Below are 16,609 nucleotides of genomic sequence, written 5' to 3'. Positions count from 1 at the left end.
CAAAGCCATAAATAAGGGGGACTATTGTCCTTCCTGAGCTGAAAATCATGTGTCTCTTGCTTTACAATCAATATTTTCTATTTCCGGGAGCCTCTGAATCTACCTATTTCCTCTCTTTATTAATTATCTCTTCCTTACCTGTATTAAGCGCAGTCTTCTCATATTCTGATCACTCTCCTATTTGTATTTGTAGTCCAAACTAGAATTGGTATGGCATTAAGAAATTGTATTAAGGAATCACTATGGCAAATGAATCCCAAATCTGAATCGAACCCAAAACAACCTAATATAGCAGATTACGTCCAGTCAGCAGCCCCAGCCATCCATTCAGTGATCCAAGCTGAGGGAAGCTGTACCTTTTTCTCATGTGGCTTCCATGTTTACCCTACCTGTCTATCAAGCCAGCAGATAGGGGAAGAGCAGTAATCATTGGAATAGGTCCAAAAAGTAACCTTTAATGGTATAACAGTAAATACCCTGGAGGAGAGCACCTTAAACTAATGCCATTTCTACTTTACCAAAAGGTACAATGGGGTTGAGGATGTCTCTCTCATATTTACCAAAGTATCTCAAATACTATGCATACCAAAAAGATGATGTTCAATGATATATTAACTGATGAAATTTAAGATATTGCTTTTACAACATGTTTCAAAATGGACTAGGTGTGAGAATATTGTTTACTTGATAAGAAGAGAAAAGGACCTAACACTGCAACAAAATTGCCATCACTAAAAAAACAGACCAGACATTATGGAAAACATGTTCAGGCTGAGATGATGCCTAGGCTAGCCAGATTATTTTAAGCAATCAACTAATGCATGCCCTCTAACAGCCTATTTTTATGTATATTCATGTGCATACACTCATACACAAAATGGAATCTTGAAATAAAATTAATAAAGTCTAATCTATTCATTATTAAAGTGGATTATCTTGCATTTAGAAAAAAATTCAAATAAATTCAAGATATGGCCATTTTATATGTCCTTTATGTGACTTGAATATTACTGTATCATTTAGCTTTCTCCTAAGGGTATACAAAATTATTAGTTTAATTATTGTGTAAGGAAGGCTATTCAATCAATTTTCTAACCCTTTTCCATCCTTTAGTTGCTACATATTTGCAGTCAAAATGTCTTCATGCCTGCAATATCTAATCTCTCAGCATTGTTCTTTTGTGTATCATTTCTGCATTCAAAGTACCAAGGGGAAAATAATAGCCTAACCATTTTATGTGGAAATAAAGTCTTGAATGTATTTTAGAAAAAAAGGTGTAACAAGGCAGTGTGGAGTGGAAAAATTGAAGCCATGAAATTACATTTTACTTTCAAATTTGAATTTGTTTGTTGATGAAAAGTTTGATAGTGTCAGACAAGTGCCATATTTTAACTCTTAGCAATTTAGAACATACTGGACTCTGCTTTCAATTACTGATATCATTTCCTCCCCTTTGCTTACTTTCTAGATCGCTTTGCTATGCTAGCCAACAATAATCTGCAGATTCTCAACATCAATAAAAGTGATGAAGGTATATACAGGTGTGAAGGAAGAGTGGAAGCTAGGGGAGAAATTGACTTCCGTGATATCATCGTTATTGTTAATGGTAAGCAGAGAATAATTTGTACATATTTTATTGTTGCATTTTAGCAATATTTTTATTAAAAGGGCAACTCTGTAAATACGGCACTTTAATAACCTTTTTGGTACCTGGAGGAAATCTCCCCACCTCTATGATCACATCTATTACATTGTCTATAGTCTCACGGGCAGGATCTGCGACTTATTTAACACTGTCATCTTCTTTCACTCTTCAACTCTGTAAGGGAGTAGTTGCCTTTTGCTGGCTTTGTAGTTGTTGAAAGAATGCCAAGTGAAACATAGTAAAGTGTCATACTAGATTTGACTTTTAAATTGCATGAATCACTGGTGGCTTAAACTAATCTATTTAACAGTTTTGTAGGTTTTCTCAAATTTAAATTTAATAATTGAATCCACAAGGAGATTAATAAGTAAGTTTATGGCATCACGATGACATCTCTTCTTCCTAATTTGGCTTCTCCTGCTGTATTTTCTGCCTGTGTTAACATGACATTCTATGAGCCCAGAAGATATATTGTTATCCTCCTAGTGCCTCCATTTTGATGATCTAATCTATAATTGACATATGCAACACACTTTTTAACATCTCTCAAATATATTCTACCATGATGCCCTCCATAAGAGTGCTGCCCTTTCAAATTGCTTTTCTTCTTTTTCTTGAATTGCTACAAGCTGTTTCCTCTTCTCCCAGTCCCATAATTCTACTTCTTCTCCATCCAACCTTTCACCACTTAAAATTGCCAATGCTTCCTGTTAACTTTGAGACAAAATTAAAACCACTTTTCATGGCATTGGATTTCTTTTATGGTCACCAACCCCTCTTCCCTAACATTCATTCATGAGTAGCCCATGCCTCAGCCATATGGAAATATTAGTAGTAACACTGCACAAAATGCACTTTTGGTTTTTCTTCTGTTTTAAAATAAAAAGTTAGTGGTACCTATAATCCCACGGGGTTCTATAAGCAGAATGTCATTTGTTCTTTCTGGGATAGACAAGATCTAAAATTAAGGAGTTAGCCACACATTTCCTCTGAGTTGGGGCTGGGACAGGGAGGAATAAATCTGTGTCTTCTATATCCTTTCCCCATCCCGCCACAAGCTAGCTCTCCAGTTCTTTAAGACTGGAGAACACTAGGAATCTCATATACCTCTGAAAGAGTTCATTGGTCTTTCCTTTTCTGCAATAAAGGCAGTTTAACCACAAAGTTCATGCTGAAAGACAAAGAGAATATTAAAACACTGCTATCTTTTTCTCTCCTTCTCCAAGCCTATAATTAATTGGGATTTGTGGATAATATAATGGAATAGAATAGGTGTTATGACAGGGAAGCTAGACAGGCTCGTAGAAATTGCACATGCTCATGGAGGAGGCCAAAGTGCCAGGCCTTCAGAGGAAAAGATTTTCTTTTTTAGAGGTGTTGAGTCTGGTATTTATGAAGAGCACTATAGTCTGGAGATTTTGACCTTCCACACAGGTGGAAGATTTCAGTGCATGAAGAATAGTTTTAAAATGGAGGTTTGTAGCTATATCTCCATCTATTTCTATTATCTATGAGTATCTCTAAACTATTTCTGTCTTTATTATATACAGTACACATACATAACTTACATTATTGAGTTTAATTATTGACTTAACTTTCTAGTGTGCTTTATTTCCAAAATAATTTTCGTTGCCATATATAAATATATTTTGTCACAAGCAAATACTGTGTTCAGTATTCTTTTATGAAAATGGAGATTATAATATTAGTATTATATGTAAAGTTTTGGAAGCAGTATATAAATATTTACTATTAGATGTTATATATTCATATATATATATATATACACACACACACATATATATATGTCAAATCATGCCTATATTTTTACACTAAAACAGTAACTCAAATATGATATAAAAAGAAATGAGGGGCGCCTGAGGGGCTCAGTTGATTAAGCATCCAACTTTTGGTTTCGGCTCAGGTAATGATCTCAGGGTCCATGGGATCAAACCCCATGTTGGGCTCTGTGCTGACAGTTTGGATCCTGCTTGGAATTCTCCCTTCTCTCTCTCTGCCCCTCCCTTCTCTCTCTCTCTCTCTCTCTCTCTCTCAAAATAAATAAACATTAAAAAAATTTTAATAAAAAAATAAACGATATCTGGCAGACATAGCATATTCACCCTTTATTAACTATTTTGCTATTGTAATTTTAATACAATATTAATATTAAATTAATATTTTAAATACTTTAACACATTTAGAAATGTCCTAATCTGTTTCCACACTAGTTGACCTGTGAATTTTTATATCTGATTACATTTATTTTGAAGGAAGGAAATTGTTTTCAATTAACAAAGTTTGAATCTTCGAGTCCATCATGGTAAGCGCTCAAACTGGAATATTTTGTTCTGTATATCTATTCCTATTATGCCAGGGTTCACAAGAGGATAATCACTGGATTGTGTTCTTTTGTGCCACTCAAATCAATCCTGTAGGTAGTTTTCTGTTCTGTCTGCATCCCACTGACCCTCCCAAAGGGAAATCATTCTCCTTCCACATCCCAATTTCCTCTAACAGAATCAACTACAGATCCTAATCTGACCTTTGCTCAAACACTGCTTTATCTCCACTCATTCTAATTAGTCACATTTCCCCTTTATGGTCAAAAACTCTCATACCTTAGAATTCCTGGCATCACTTTTCTTCAAAATAACAGTGTTCACAAAAATCAACCATCGATTTATTCGCCTTCTGGATGATACGTTTGGACCCTGTCAAGGGAATGCATTGACTAATGCCACCATTTCATCTGTGCTTTTCTCTCACATTTTGCCTTTATTTCAGACAGAAGAGTCATTCTGCTACAGTCTTATTGACTCTTGTCCTGTTACTGGCTCCTTTTAAATGTTGAGCTCTCCTTAAAAGTATCTTCTTAATATTTCTCTCTTATAAAACCTCTTGAAGATATTTCAGTGGAAAGTTCGAGGCTGCAAAAAATAACCATAAAATAAAAGCAATAGCTTTATCCACCTTATCTTTCTTCAACTACAAATATGACCTGTTCTATGACCTTTTCCTCAACTTATATTGCGAGCCCCTCTCTCTTAATTGCTACTTATTTTTTTTATCATGATTTGGATTTTATCCTGGACCTCCTTTCTTTGTCTCCTTCCCCCTCAAGTGCCCTGGAATCCTGACCAAAGGCTCCAGCAACTATTTATGTATATTCACTGCTTCCTTGTGAGATCTTAGCTCTGGAAAAAACTCTGTTCTTTCTTTTATTTTTTGCTCCTTGAAAATTTTTCCCTCATGTTTCTTTTCTTCCAATGCATATACTTTTGTTTCAATAAATAATTGAAAGGTATTTTTGCTAGGTTCCTCTTTGGTACCAACAATACTAAATCTTAGGAATATTTTTTTTTTTTCTTAACTCCCTCTCTGACTTTCTTATCATATTTCTCAATGCCTGTGTATAGTTTTTTTGCAAACACTTTCTTTCCTCCCTTGAAGAGGTTATGTATTACTGCTCATTGACATGTGGATTGTGGCGCTTCCAGTGGGAGAGTTGTGCACCCCCACCCAACTGATGAAGCCACTTGTCCTGGCCAATGGCACATATAACCAAACAATGTACACTATGACTGAAATTAGGCTGCAAGAAGAATGATATGTTTTGGTTTTTTTTATCATGTTCTTTCCTTCTGACATGAAACTAGCATGACCCCAAAGAGAGACTTTTCCATCACCTTGGATACCTCAATGAAGACATGTGGAGCAGGGTCATAGCTGATCTGCAGGTGCAGACACATAACATAAATAAGAAATAGAGCACATTTTTTAAGCCCTGAATTTTAGAACCGTTGTTTGTTGCAGAAAAGCAGGCAAATGCAGTGCCGGTGGCCTTTTCCTACTTAAATAAGCAAATTAAACACTACATGACCTAGGGATACTTCTGAAATTACTTCCCTGAGTATGCTGCAGATGTCGTATAATCCCATTTTCTTCTGATGGTGATCACTTCTTGAGATTTTCTTATCACCTTATCAGACAATTGGAAATCCAACTGAAGATTTTTGACTGCAGTTTCAGTATTAATTTATATTGCACCTGTGTATTGATTCAACAGGTACGTATGAAGTGCTAGCTATGTGTTTCACACTATGTTATGCTCAAAATACTATCGGGCTTAATGTATCATTTCCCTCAAGGCACTTCGAGTTTTATCTTACTAAAATAATCAACTTTACTAAAGTCCCTTATTGTTTATGGGACAGTTGGATACAAAAGCATTTACTAAAGGCAATTTTTATAGATATTCACAGACTATTTTTTAATAAGAAGGAGCACCTAATGTAACTTAAGGGGAGACTTCCTTGGTATTTGGGATAGATCTATTGGTGGAAAAGTGCTACCTTTTAGAACAGAGAGAAAGAGACAGAAGGACAAATAGAACAGATTGTGCAAAAACAAAAGTCGTATGATGTGAAAAATATCTAATAACTGTGACTGGAATGTGATATTTTGGGGAGTGATGGTAGTGTTAGATGAGATATAGCTGGAGAGTCGGAGGGTCAGGTCATAGAGGACTATGGACTCTCTTCTATGAGGCAAAGACGAACTGACAGCCAAACTAGAGAGCAAGGAAATTGACAGAATGATGGAGGCAGGGAGAGGAAGTGAGTTCAGGGGAGAGATAATTGTGGCTTGTGCTAAAAGACAAAGAAATGAAGGGGAAGGTATATAATCAGGTATTATTCGAAACAAAGCCTTTGTATCACATGTATGTCACAGAGGCTAGAGCAATCAAGGGTAATTTGAAGACTTTTAGTGTGGGTTTTAGGTTTCCAGCATACTAAATGCAAACAAATGTGACCCATATAGTGAGACTTGAAATATATTTGCTGAATTTGACCATTATGAGATTACAAGAGACATTAGGGTCAATGATATCATCTGAATAGCCTGGACAAAATTCATACTGCAGTGACTTGAAGGATAAATGTACCTTTTGCATTCACTGAAGGATGAAGGTAGCAAAGGCACAACATTTGTTACCTCAGCTTATTGGGATCAACTGTTAAATGGGAAACATCACAAGGTTGAATTAAAGAATAGAGGAAGTGGTTGGACATTTATAAGGAAGATACGCCTTGCACATAAAGAGGATATCTTTTATGATGAGCCTGGAGGAAGTGAGTCCAAAATGAGTTAGGATGTGGATAAATTAATTCAAAGATGGGTCTGGTTGATAATTTGAGAGAAAGCTTGCCACATGACTTCAATATTCTATTTCTAATCACCTGTCTCTCCTTGATGTAGTCTGGATATTTCTGAAATATTTCTCCACAGTTTTATGTGTTTACACCTGCTCTTTATTGGATTTTCAAGTAAGCTTTCTAACATGCCTAACAAATTTTCACAAATCTTTCATCAGCTGCCTTCCTTTTATTATTATACCTTATTATATTATTACACATTTGATAAATTGGCTGTTCATCTTTTCTATAAATTCCTGCACTCTTTTTTACTATGTAATCATATTATACACCCTTCCACACACACACACACACACACACACTACTATAAAAATCTCAGATACATTTCTTTAAAAGAGGATCAAAATCATTTCTCTTTTTAACACATGCCCATTCTCCTTCATCAGGTTCCTAGCACTTAGTTAAATAAAATGCTCTCTAAAACTACTCAGAAAATGTCCATATAAAAGACAGACCTAGAAATAACTTTTAAATTTAAAATATGGTCAATAGAGAGTTATTTTTATAAAATGCTCTTTTAAAGTATAATGATTCATTATTTTCTGAATCTTTTGTAAATTTGTGAAGAGTGATCCACTAATTGCCAATTCAAACTTGGGATAATGGAGGCAGGAACAATGTAGAGTGGAGGGAAAATACCTAGTAGTATAATTTTAAAGCGATTGTATCTTTAGTCTTCCTTTGAACATTACCATTAAATCAATGGTAAATGACAATGGCAGAAGATATTTGTGCAAGTACGTGTCAGAATGTACAGTGAGTGCACTTTGTTAATGCAGTGGTCCTCAGACAGTATTCCTACCCATTTCTAGCCATTTCTTAAAATTAAGACAATTGGAAAAAGTACTTTTCTTTTTATAAAAAAATGAAAAGTCAAATTTTTTTCTCTTTAAATTTTATGCAATGTTATATAACATAAAGGAAATATAACAATATAAAATACAGTGAACTAGCCTCTTGTATGTCAATAATACAATTGAATTCATCATTCAGAGCAGTTAATTATTGCAAATTATGATGGAATTTCTAATTTTAGCAATAATGTATAATATATAATTCAAAGAGTCAATAAATAAGCATTTGTCAAAACCAGATATTTTATGATGTTAATATTTCTATCCTTAGTGATACAGTTAAGTTTAAAAGATTAAGAGTTTGGGGCGCCTGGGTGGCTCAGTCAGTTAAGCCTCCTACTTTGGCTCAGGTCATGATCTTGCATTTTGTGGGTGGGAGCCCCACATTGGGCTCTGTGCTGACAGCTCGGAACCTGGAGCCTGCTTCACATTCTGTGTCTCCCTCTCTTTCTGCCCCTTGCTCTCTCTCTCTCTCTCTCACCCTGTCTCTCAAAACTAACATTAAAAATATATAAAAAAATAAATGAAAGATTAGATAACTGGGAATATATAGAATATTTTTTTCTTTTTACTTTTATCCAACATTTAGAAATTTCCATAATATAGAAAACGTGATACATATGTTAGCGGCGAGGCCTGTTCCGCAGCCTTGGCTCTTGAGTTTGGCCAAAAAGAATTCAGAGCCAAACTCTTAAGCAAGCAGGTGTTTAATAATGGGCAAAGGGAAAGTGCACTCTCAAGGTCTGAGAGCAAGCAGGTCCAGAGGTGGCGACCTCACCGGGGGTCAAGATTATCTTTTCTTGTTATGTTTGCATATGTTATGAGTCATAGGGCTGTTTCTGACTGGAATTGCTTTCATTCATGTAAGGGACTCCTCCTACCTGTCCAAAGGGAGAGTTCGGGAGTTCTTTGTCAGAAGTATCATGGCGGCCTTCCCCAGCTGGGAGGTGGTCAAAACCGCAATGTAAATGTATCATAATGAAGCTATAGGTTGCTGTAGGACCGTGGTTATTGGGAAGAATGCGTATGGATCCTCTGGGGTCTTCCCCAGCTATTTGGAACTTTGTTCCTGCCTTTTGCCTTTTTTATCAGTCAGAAAACACCTGTTCCCTGTTGATATGTAGCTAACTGCACTCTATCAGATAGAAATATAGATAGATAGATAGATAGATGATAGATCAATCATCTTTGGATATCTAGAACATTTCTCTTTGCCTATCTCCTCAACATAAATAGTTGGAGTGAAAAGTTAATACAGTTTCTTACCTTTTCTTCAATCCGTATTTCTCTTTTGCCCAGAATTTCCCAGGTACACGTAAAGGGCATAATGTTATGTTATAAGGCTGTAGAAAAAACATACATTTATTTTACAACCTATTTTCAATCTCTAATTATAAGAGAAGACAAAATTATCTCATTACTTGAATCAGATCCTGGTTCTGAACTCACCCATCCCCTGGCTGGTCATGTAGAGATTGGTCTTTGAAATATTTCTCTAACATTTGGTTAATAATGTGAACACCATCATTTGTAAAATCAACAATGAAAATTTCAAGAAATTTATAGTGGCCACAAGATACTGTAATTAAAATATTTTACATTTCATGGAATCAGTAAAGTAAAAGACACCATCTAAGTATTACCTGACATTGTGCAGATGAATGACATTGAAGACAATTAGTGTCTAAATTACATTCATGATATTCATGATTCTGTTCTTCAGAATGTGCTGCACTAAAGGATAAGTTAGGAGGCAATGCCACTATTTTATTCATACTGTAAATTACTTATGATCTGTATGTCTTGATTTTCCTTTTTTTTTTTTAGCATCATATCCTATGGCTTTCAATGAAAGTGTAGGTATCCAGAACATGTATATTTTTAATAGGGAAAATAGTTAAGAAACAGAAAGACTGGGGCGCCTGGGTGGCTCAGTCGGTTAAGCGGCCGACTTCGGCTCAGGTCACGATCTCACGATCTGTGAGTTCGAGCCCCGCGTCCGGCTCTGTGCTGACAGCTCAGAGCCTGGAGCCCGTTTCAGATTCTGTGTCTCCCTCTCTCTCTGCCACTCCCCTGTTCATGCTCTGTCTCTCTCTGTCTCAAAAATAAATAAACGTTAAAAAAAATTAAAAAAAAAGAAACAGAAAGACTTCCATTTAAGTTAGATATAAATTAAATAAACACCCAGTTGTAAGTAATATTAATTCCTGTACTGATCATATTTTTAAGTACAATATGGGTTCCCCTTTTACAGAGGTACATTTAGTTTTACTAAGATTAATGAGTGTGCAATCTCAATGTAAAATGAGTATTCTGTCTATCTCTTACAGACACACATAGACACAGACAAACACACACACACACCAGCCTGATTTCTATTTTCCCTGTAAGACTTAGTTCAAGTATCATCTAGCAAACTTTTCTTAATTTTATCTGCCTTATTACATGACTTCCTTACCTTGAGATCTCCTAACACTAGGTTCATCTCTATAAAATTGTCCCAAGTTCAGATATTTGAACGGACTCCCCAGATTCCAGTAGAGTATACTCATAGAAAGGTCTTATTTTAAAGGAAAGAATATGATGCAGCAAGAGGACAAAAGAACAAAAGTAATATTTTATAGCATCAAGAAATACCTTAGATTTTTCGATATAGAAAGCAGTCGACAACTTTTGGAATAGTTTCTTCAGTTTTTAATTATTTTTTACAAAAATATCATTATCCCAATGACAGAAGGCATTTTATTTGATAATTATTACTGTTTACCTTTTATTCTCCTTAGGCTTAATAATCCAAATGACTTTACTATTACTGTAAAGGCAATTGCCCCTTATGCTATCAATCTCCTAATACGATTTCAGTTATCTTGCATGTATTTTAATGGTTTATTGAGTTATATATATAATAAACTGCATATTAAAATGCTATGTGTATATATGTATATATGTATGTATATATGTACATATATATGTATATATGAATGTCATATATATGATATGAACCATATGTACATATATATGTATATATGAATGCCATATATATGATATGAACCAATCACCACAACCAAGATAGTGAATATAAGTGAATATACTCATTACCCACACAGTTCTCAGAATCTGTATAAAAGTAATCATGCAGCGTATACACTTCTAAGTGACTTCTTTCACTCAGCAAAATTATTTGGAGATTCATCCATGTTGTTCCATGCAATAGTATTTCATTTTTTTTTATTGCTAAGCATCATTCAATTGTAGAAATATTTCACAATTTGCTTATGTGTTTACCCAAATGACTACTTGGGATGTTTCAAGTTTTTGCCTTACAAATAAAGCTGCTATAAACACTTGTATGTAATTCTTTGCATGGATATATGCTCTTCTTTCTCTGGGGTTAATACCTGTGAGAAGTATGGCTGGATAATATGATATGTATGTGTTTAACCTTCCTTTTATAAAATCCACCAAATTGTTTTCCAAAGGGGTTGTAGTATTTTATATTCCCAGAAGCAGTGTATTGGCCTTTCAGTTGGTCCACATTCTCAGCGAAACTTCATATGGTCAGACCTTTTACAGTTAGGTAAGTGTTTGGTAGTTTCACACTGAGGACTTAGTTTACCTTTTTCAGATGACTACGGATGTTGAGTATCTTCTCATGTGCTTGTTTACCATGCATCAATTTCCTTTTAAAATCTTTAATCCACTTTTTTTAATGGATTACTTTCTTATTACTGAGATTTCAATTGCCCTGACCCTAATATTTCAGGGGAAATATTCACTCTTTCAATATTAAATGTATGGTTAACTGTAGCCTTTTCAGAGATGTTCTTTATCAGATTGAAAGTGACCTTTTCCTAGACTGGTAACAAATTTTATCAAAAATTCCGGATTTTTCCAAATACTTATTTTCTGAATCTAATGATGAGATATGAATCTAATGATGAGAAAATAACATAATTTGTATCTTTTAATCTATTAAGTTAGTGAAATAGATTGTTCAATTTTAGAATGTTAACTAACCTTGTATTTCCACATGGCCAAAATGTGTTATTCTTTTATATAACATTGGATTTAATTTCCTAAAATTTTGTTAAGAATTTTTGCATCTGTCTTCTTAGGGGGTATTGTTCTGCTGTTTTATTCTCTTGTTACACCTTTGTCTGATTTTGGTAACCAGCGTATTAATGGCCTAATTGAATGAATTGGAAAGAACTTTCTTTATATTGGGAAAGTTTGTGCTTGGTTTAATTTTTTTCATTAAATATTTAGTAAAAACTCATCATTAAAGCCATATGGATCTAGAGTTTACATTGTAGGAAGATTTTAAACTGCTATTTCAGTCTTTTAGTAGATAAATGCTATTCATTTCAAGTTATTTATTTTTAAGTGAAATTTGGTGGTTAATACCTTTCAAGGAATTTGTCCATTTCATCTAAGTTGCTGACTTTATTGGCATAAAATTGTTCACGATATCCTTCTATTACCCTGCTAATATCTTTAGAGTCTATAGTCATCTTGACTTTTCAGTTCCAGTATTGCTACCTTATACTCTCTCTCAGCCCCTCTTTTTCTGTCTGTCTGTATGTCTCTTGTTCTCTCACTTTCTCTGTCTGCCCCTCATTCTCACTCTTCTTTTCTGATCAGTGTGGCTGAAATTTTACTAGTTATATTGGTCTCTTAAAGAAACCGATATGATTTAGTGTTCTATTTGTGTTCCTTTTTTATTTTATCAATTTCTAATATAATCTTTATTATTATATTTTTTCTTATTTTGGGTTTAACTTGATCTTCTTTTTCATTTTCTTAAAGTTACACCTGAATATACTAAATTGAAACCTTTTTTCTCTTCTATGGCATATATTTAATGCTTGAGAATTCCCTATTTTTTAAATAAAATTTATTGTCAAATTGGCTTCCATACAGCATCCAGTGCTCATCCCAACAAGTGCCCTCCTCAATGCCCATCACCCACTTTCCCCTCTGCCCCAACCCCCATCAATCCTCAGTTTAAATACAGAGAACAAACTGAGAATTCCCTATTTGTACTGTTTTAACTTCATTCCACAACTTTTAAGATGTTGTGTATACCTTGGCATTCAGTTCAAATGCTTTGCAATTTCCCTTCTGATTTATTATTTGTCCTATGGGTTATTTAGAACTGTGTTATTTAGTTTTCAAGTATATGAGGGTTTTCCAGATATTGTTCTGTTGTAGTTTCTAATCTCGTTCTAATATAGTTAGAGAACACACTTTCTTTGATTTAGATCTTTCTAAATGTATTCCCTGTGCAGTAGAAAAGAGTGTGTGATTTGCTGGCTTAGTTAAGAGTTTTAATAGTAATCAGTTAACTTAGGGTCAATTAATAACGCTGATCAAGTCTTCTTTATCTTTTTTAACTTCTTGTCTACTTGCTCTATTAATTATTGAGAGAGGGCTATTTAGTCTCTAATAAAGTTATAGATTTGTCTATTTCTCCTTGAAGTTCTGTTAGTTTCTGCCTCATGAGTTTTGAAACTCTGTTATTATATGCATAAGAGTTTAGAATTACGTCTTCCTGATGAATTGACTGCTTTATCATTAGGAGATTAGGCAGTATATAGTTGGTTTGGTATTGTGGGTTTTTTTTTCATTGTCTATTGTGATAGTCTTTGACTTTGTATTGGAGTGTTTACACAATTTATATTAAATATCTTATTGATTCAGTTAGGTTTAAGTCTTGCTATTTGTTTTCTATATTCCTTATCTGTTCTTTGTTCACTTCTTATATTTATGACTACTTTATATTTTTGGAGTATTTTGTATCAATCAATTAATTTTCTATCTTGTCTCATTAGCTATAAATCATTGCCATGTTATTTTAGTAGCTGATTTTCACAGTCCTCCTTCAAGTGATGTTACACTATTCACACATTGAATAACAGTACTCCCTTCCAGCTTTTGTGCAATTATCATCATATGTTTTACATCTATATAAATTATAAACCCCATATTGGTTTTCCATCTGTGGTAACAAATGACCACAAATTTGGTGGCTTGAAACAACACAGATTTATTACTTCATAGTTTCTACACATCAGAAATCCAAGGAGGCTCAGCCAGGGTATACTCAGGTTATTATAGGTCCAGAATCAAGGTATCAGCAGGATTATGCTCCTTGCTATAGACTCTGAAGAAGAATCTCTTCTAATGCTCAGGTTGTTGACAGAATTTGTCCTCTTTTTGTTGTAGGACTAAGGTTCTAATTCCTTGCTAGATTTCACCCAGAAAAGGTTGTCCTTAGCTTTGAGGGGCATCTTTGGTCCTTACATGCAAGCTTCTTCTTTCAGTGCCAATAAGGGTAGAGTAAAACCTTCTCAAACTTGGAATATTTCTGACTCCCTTCTGCTGCCTCTCCTTCTGCCTTCTGTTTTGTATTCCAACTGGAGAGAGCTCTGTTTTTAAGGGCTCCTGCAATGGGTCTCACCTGGATTATCTAGGATACTTTTCCCATTTTAATGTCTATAATTTGTATGTTGTTTGGGGGAGGGGGAACAAGTGAGCAAAGGGCAGAGAGGGAGAGAAAGAGAGAGAGAAGCGAGGCTCACCCTGAGCAGAGCTCGTGTTTACCTGAAGCGGGGCACACAGGAGCTCACCCAGAGTGGGGCACCTGCTCACCTGAAATGGGGCTCAAGCTTACCAGGTGCAGGACTCAAACTCAGGAACTATGAGATCATGATCTGAGCCAAAGTCAGTCGCTTAATTGACTGAGCCCTACATATCTATAATCTTAATTATTAACTGCAAATTCCCTTTGCCATTTAACTTAGCATATTTATAAACGGCTGGGTTTACTGCATTGATGGCATCGATATCTTTCTTTACAAAGGGGAATAATAGTGGAGAATAATAGCACCTTTCTCTCTTATATATGCACTTGTTTAAATTGTCAATGAGCTCTTAAGGGATTTTCATAAAGAAAGGAAAACTTTTGTATGATAGTATCACCATTGTTACCGTTTCTAGAGTTCTTCATTATTTTGTGTATATCCAGAGTTCCGTCTGGTATCTGTTCCCAAATGCCCGAATGGCTTCCTTTAGCATTTCTTGTGGTGCAAGTCTGCTAGTGATGATTCACTTCACCTACTGTATTTCTGAGAAAATATTTATTTTCCTTTCATATTTGAAATAAAATTTTGCTGAGTATAGAATTCTAAATTGAATGTTTTGTTTTGTTTTGTTTTGCTTTCAATACCTTAAAAATTCTGAGCCATAAATAACATCTTTGGCCAGAGTTATTTCAGATGAAAAGTTCATCCTAATCCTTATCTTTTGCTTCTGTTCCTAAAGTGCCCCACCCATCTAGTTCTCCTAGATTCTTGAAGATTTGCTTCACTTGCTTGAAGCAATTTGCTTTAAGCAATTTGGATATGATATACCTTGGTGTAGTTTTCTTCCTTATTCTTGTACTTGGGTTTTGCTGACAAACTTGAATTATAATTTTTATCAAATTTGGAAATCTTTCAGCTCGTAGGTCTTCACATGTTGTTTTCTGTCCCACACAGAAATTTGGAACTCAAATTTCACATACACTAGGCCATTTGAACATCCCTACATCTCTCAGATGTTATGTTCATTTTTTTTTTTTTTTTTTTTTGCTGTATTACTTTGTGGATAGTTCTGTTGCTTTCTTCAAGTTCTCTTTTCTTCTATAGTGTTTAATCCACTATTAATCCTGTCTTGTGCATTTTGCCCTAAGATGCTATAGTTTTAATATGCATAAATTTGATTTTTAAAATATTCTCTAAGTCTATAACATGATCCGTCTTTCCTCTAGAGTCTTGAACATATGGAATGCAGTTATAGTAACTGCTTTAATGTTCCCGTCTGCTAATTCTATCACTGTGCCATTTCTGGGTCACTTTTGGTTGATTGTATTTTTTCCCCCTCATCATGTCTCATATTTCCTGCTTCTATTCATCGTGAGTAATTTTAAATTGGATGCCAGAATTTGTGGATTTTTACTCCTTTAATATGCTGAGTGTTTTTGTATTTCCTTAAATATTTTAGGTCTTTTTCAGGAATGCAGATGAATGACTTGGAAACAGTTTAATCCTTCATGCTTTTAAGCTTTGTCAGGTGGGACCAAAATAGTCCAGAGCTAATTTTGCCCCACTTGTGAGGTAAAATCTCTCTTAATTCCTTATTTCACATATTTTATGAGTTTTTTTTTTTTTCTCATTTTTAAAGCAAAATTCTGGCTCATGGGAATAAAAACTATTCTTTTCTCTGTTTGAGTTTGGAAGTTGTTTCTCCTGAATCTTTTTGGGAAATTCTTTCCCTGGCTTCACTAGTTTCTTTTCATGGATGTACTCGGTAGTACTCATCTGGAAGACCTCAAGAAAACTCACTGCAGATCTCAGGAAGTCCTCATTGCACACCTGTCTTCTGTCTGGCTTTCTGCCCTTTGAACTGTAGCCTTCTTTGCTTCTCCCCAGAGCCTTCCCTGGCTCAATTCAGGAAGACTGCCAGACTCCAACTGGGCTCTTCCCCTCTGTACTGCAGCTTAGAAACTCTCTCTAGACAATTAGCTGGCACAGTTATAGGACTCACTCATTTCCTCTTGTATTTCAGAAATCACTGTTGACTACTTTGTTGACTGATTCACAATGTCTTGAAAACTATTGTTCTATACAGTCCATACATCTGATTTCTTGCTTCTGTTTAGTTAGTAGGATAAATTGGGTACCTCTTTGTATATCTTGGTTGGAAGCTGACATTCTCATATATGTGTATACATATATACACATATACGATATATAATATATAATATATAATATATAATATATAATATATAATACATAATACATAATACATAATATATAATATATATATATGTATATGTATATATATATTTC

The 16,609-nt window shown here is 34.6% G+C and overlaps 1 protein-coding gene across 3 annotated transcripts in view; it reads left to right on the top strand.

Annotated features, from left to right (window-relative positions):
- NCAM2 (neural cell adhesion molecule 2) overlaps window positions 1-16,609 on the top strand; it is a 518,606-nt gene that overhangs the window by 303,640 nt on the left and 198,357 nt on the right. For all 3 annotated transcript variants that reach the window (XM_053903178.1, XM_019467773.2, XM_053903179.1), the window contains one exon: window positions 1,469-1,606. In XM_053903178.1, the coding sequence (XP_053759153.1) occupies window positions 1,469-1,606 (138 nt within the window). The remainder of the gene's footprint in view (window positions 1-1,468; window positions 1,607-16,609) is intronic.

The sequence above is a fragment of the Panthera pardus genome, unplaced genomic scaffold, assembly GCF_024362965.1.
Source record: "Panthera pardus isolate Hobbes unplaced genomic scaffold, ASM2436296v1 HiC_scaffold_16, whole genome shotgun sequence".
Lineage (NCBI taxonomy): Eukaryota > Metazoa > Chordata > Mammalia > Carnivora > Felidae > Panthera > Panthera pardus.
This window is presented reverse-complemented; position numbering and strand designations above follow the sequence as displayed.